At 37.1% G+C, this 3,832-nt stretch overlaps 1 protein-coding gene across 1 annotated transcript; it reads left to right on the top strand.

The window, feature by feature from the left end:
* The first annotated feature begins 1,934 nt into the window (after positions 1 to 1,934).
* Positions 1,935 to 2,641, top strand: LOC135604898 (flowering-promoting factor 1-like protein 2). Its single transcript, XM_065094548.1, has one exon. It carries the CDS (start codon positions 1,994 to 1,996, stop codon positions 2,318 to 2,320), a length of 327 nt encoding a protein of 108 aa, XP_064950620.1. The 5' UTR covers positions 1,935 to 1,993; the 3' UTR covers positions 2,321 to 2,641.
* The last annotated feature ends 1,191 nt before the right edge of the window (positions 2,642 to 3,832 follow it).

Raw genomic sequence — 3,832 nt, forward strand, 5'->3', positions numbered from 1 at the left:
CTCCTTCCATATCCATTTAGTATAGTCACAAGCAAAATAGAGGTGGTCAACAGTTTCTTCTTATTGCATACCGAGGGAGCATCGGTTAACATGGTAGATACCTCTTCTTTTCATATTGTCTATTGTAGGCAGTTTATTGAGAAGAGCCTGCCAAGTACATAGGGAATGTTTTTGTGATCCCGGTCGATCCCATGTCCAACTACTTGGGATCCACTTTTTATTTCTTTGCCTGATTTGATTCCATGCGGATGTGGCACTAAATTTACCATTGTCATGAGGCCAAATAAGTATATATGAAGAGTTTTTCCTGATTGAAATAGCTTTGATAGTCGACCGAAGTGATAACATTTCGGGAGAAATAGGATTAGGGAGACACCAGGTACCATTAGCAATGAACTCAAAAACCTTCCAATCTTTGGAAGCCCCAAGGTCTTTTCGTATTCTGTCACCATATAATTGAAATATACTCTTCCCATTTACCCAAGGATCATACCACATATTAGTATTAGTTCCAGAAGAGATTGCATAAGAAATGTATTTGATTAGCCAATTCTTTACCTTTAAAATCTCTTTCTAAGTTGTAGAGTAGTATGTTCTCGTTGATATTTCCTAAATTGATTCCTTTGAAAGATACCTAGCAGAAACCCAAAGTGACCATAAGGAACATTTGTTTTTCAAAAGATCCAACAATTGTTGTACCAGATATGCTTTATTCCAATCTTTAATATTTCTCAGGTTTAATCCCCTTTCGTCTTTCGGTTTGTAGATGTTGTCCCAATTTATCATATGCATTGCCTTATCATTTGTACCATTCCAGAAGAAATTCATTAATAACCGTTCAATATCTTGGAGAAGTCCAACAAACAGAAGAAATACATTAGACTAATATAAGGAGTAAGAGTACAACACCGAACGGATGAGTTCAAGATCTGTTCTTATCAGTTTAATATCAAAATTTAAAATTCAATAAGATTAAGAGGCAAGCTTAGGGGTGATGATTGATGGTTGGGAGCATCAACAATGGTAGGGTGCGCAAGCATCAATCCCTAAGATGTGAGAAAGGAGAAAGAAAAAGTGAAAAAGATAGAATCAGAATTAGAGGGATTATAAATAATAAAATATTATTTTAATTTTTTTTAAGGAGTTATGAACGGTAATAGGATTCTCTAGGACTCTAAATAGTAAGCTCATTTAATCTTTTGTAATAGGAGAACTAACAAAATTTTACTAAAACCAAAATAATGTTATTCAACTCTCTTAGTTTAATTATGAACATCGTCCAATCCAAATCTCAATGATCGAAAAAGAATACTGTGATTAATCCGAAATAGATAGGATATTAAGTCTTGTTGCTATGTACCAACATTTGCAAAATTTTCATCCTTTAGTGTCTTTCTTTTTTTTTTAAGGTCCGATTAATAATTTTATAGTGGAAATTAATATTAAATCAAATTTGCAAGAACCTATACATAATTTCTACAGTTAAATATAAATTAATAAAAATAAGAGGAAACATTTTAATTTGGCTGAGTTCAGGACAGGATTTTATAAAACTTTAGGATTGAAAGAGAAACCAAAAAGGTATATAAAAAGAATTATAGTTTGCGAAATAACATGTAAAGAAGCTATATTACTCGTAATCAAGCTCGTTCCAGTTAATTTATATGAAGTAATTCTTTCTTCAATGGTAGGTTCGATCTATCAAACACCTTAGAATAACTGACTCATAATTCCTTTTCTGAAGCTTAAGTTGCAGCAGGACAGTTTGATGCCAGCATATATCTTTGCATCCTCAGTCCCCCCAGTAGACCCACGGCTTTGTATAACATATCACATGATTCTTTTGTTTTCGGCCTCCCTGCTTAGCATGATCCAAACTCCATCTATAAATAACCCTCATTAGCATCCTCTCCGACACAACCAGCTGCAGCAGCATCACCTCTCTCTCTCTCTCTCTCTTTCTCTCTCTCTATCTCTCCGACATAGCATATAGATGGCCGGTGTTTGGGTGTTCAGGAATGGAGTGGTCCGGCTCATCGAGAACCCTGCAAACGAGCAGCAGTCGACGGTCCGCCGCAAGGTGCTTCTCCACACGCCCACCAACGAGGTGATCACCTCCTACGCCTCGCTGGAGCGCAAGCTCATCGGCCTGGGATGGGAGCGCTACTACGAGGAACCTGATCTCCTCCAGTTCCACAAGCGCTCCTCCATCGACCTCATCTCCCTCCCCAAGGAGTTCAGCCGCTTCAAGTCCATGCACATGTACGACATCGTCGTCAAGAACCGCGAAGCGTTTAAGGTTGTCGACATGGCTAAGTAGAGATCGAGTTCGTCCTCCAGCCAATAGCTACAAACGTATCTGTGCTGCTTTGGATAGTGTGGAGTTCCCTCCTTTCTTTCCGGTTTCTGATCGTCACGAGTTATCGTCTATTGTAAGGTGCGGTGGGTGATGTGATACGTATACAGTGGAAGAGTGATTCTTCTTGTGTCTTATATTTAAATGTATCTTGTTCCGTTGTTCCATGCACATTTAGATTAGTTGTGTCCTATGTTTAAATGTATATTGTTACGTTGTTCCATGCACATTTAGAACAAACTAATGAAACATATATGAAAGGTCTAATATATTCCATTACATACATTTTTATTGTGCCCTTCGATGCCAATTCCAAATGCATCTTGTATATACATATTTATCATACAAAATGAAGTCTTAGGTTTAGACAATGGCATGCTTTCGTTACACAGAAATTACGCACCGAAGAAGGCCCTAATTGGAAACAAGGTTATCATAAATCAAAGATTAAGGAAGTGATTCATCATTCAACATTATCCATCTGAGAGCAGACTTGAGTTTGATAGCATCCGTCATTTTCACTGTGTAGAACAATAAGCTACAAACAGTTGCACCTTCCTTATCAATTCCTTGTGTAGAACACATAGGTACCTCCGCAAAAGAACTGGGTGGCCTCAGTTGATGGAGAGCAGGAAGAGGAAGTAGATACGAGACAACGGGATGAGATGATTTGAAAGGAGATATGGGCGGGCAGACAAGGAGGAGGGAGGGTCACGTGGAGTAGTGATGGATACCTTATGGTGGGCAACAGCACGTGTGGTGGAGAAGAGCATCAAAATCCCAAAAGGATGTCATTACCATGCATGCATGCACAAACTAGTGTGAGAAAACTAGATATGATCGGAAGAGAATCGATTCACGGATTTATGTCACTCTCGAAGATCTCGGCGAACGTATATTTTGACTATTCGGTCATTTCGCTGACCCAAATCAATACTTTTCGAAATTTCATACGTTTGTATGTATGCAAGCATATGAATAAATACAAATGCTACACATTCTAAATGGTTAATTGTCGAATTAATTAGACCTAACTTTCACCAACTCGATGAGCAGATGAGAGACTTTTAGTCTAAATATCATATAATAGCATAATATTGTAGGTTCACTAATTTTATTATGCATAGTTGCATATACTTCCTACAGTATGCATATTGAGGTTTATTTAGAGTGCTAGGAAAATTCCATAAATCGTTTGGGTAGGACATTACTGTGGTTCCCGATACTAATGGGAATACTCCCAGATTCATTCACGTTGAAATTGGATGTGTAATCATACTAGTATTAGTGAATCCAATTAGTTAGTCACATTGATGATCGCATGGTACATTAGTCCTTTTTATTACAAGATATTATATGCTTGTTCTAAAAAATATATTATTAATAAATTTATAATAAATTGTATTATATGCTTGTTCTAATAAATCATGAGGAATAGAGAAGGTAAATATCCGATGCTATATTGTCCTTGACTTG

The sequence above is a fragment of the Musa acuminata genome, chromosome BXJ2-2, assembly GCF_036884655.1.
Source record: "Musa acuminata AAA Group cultivar baxijiao chromosome BXJ2-2, Cavendish_Baxijiao_AAA, whole genome shotgun sequence".
Classification (NCBI taxonomy): Eukaryota; Viridiplantae; Streptophyta; class Magnoliopsida; order Zingiberales; family Musaceae; genus Musa; species Musa acuminata.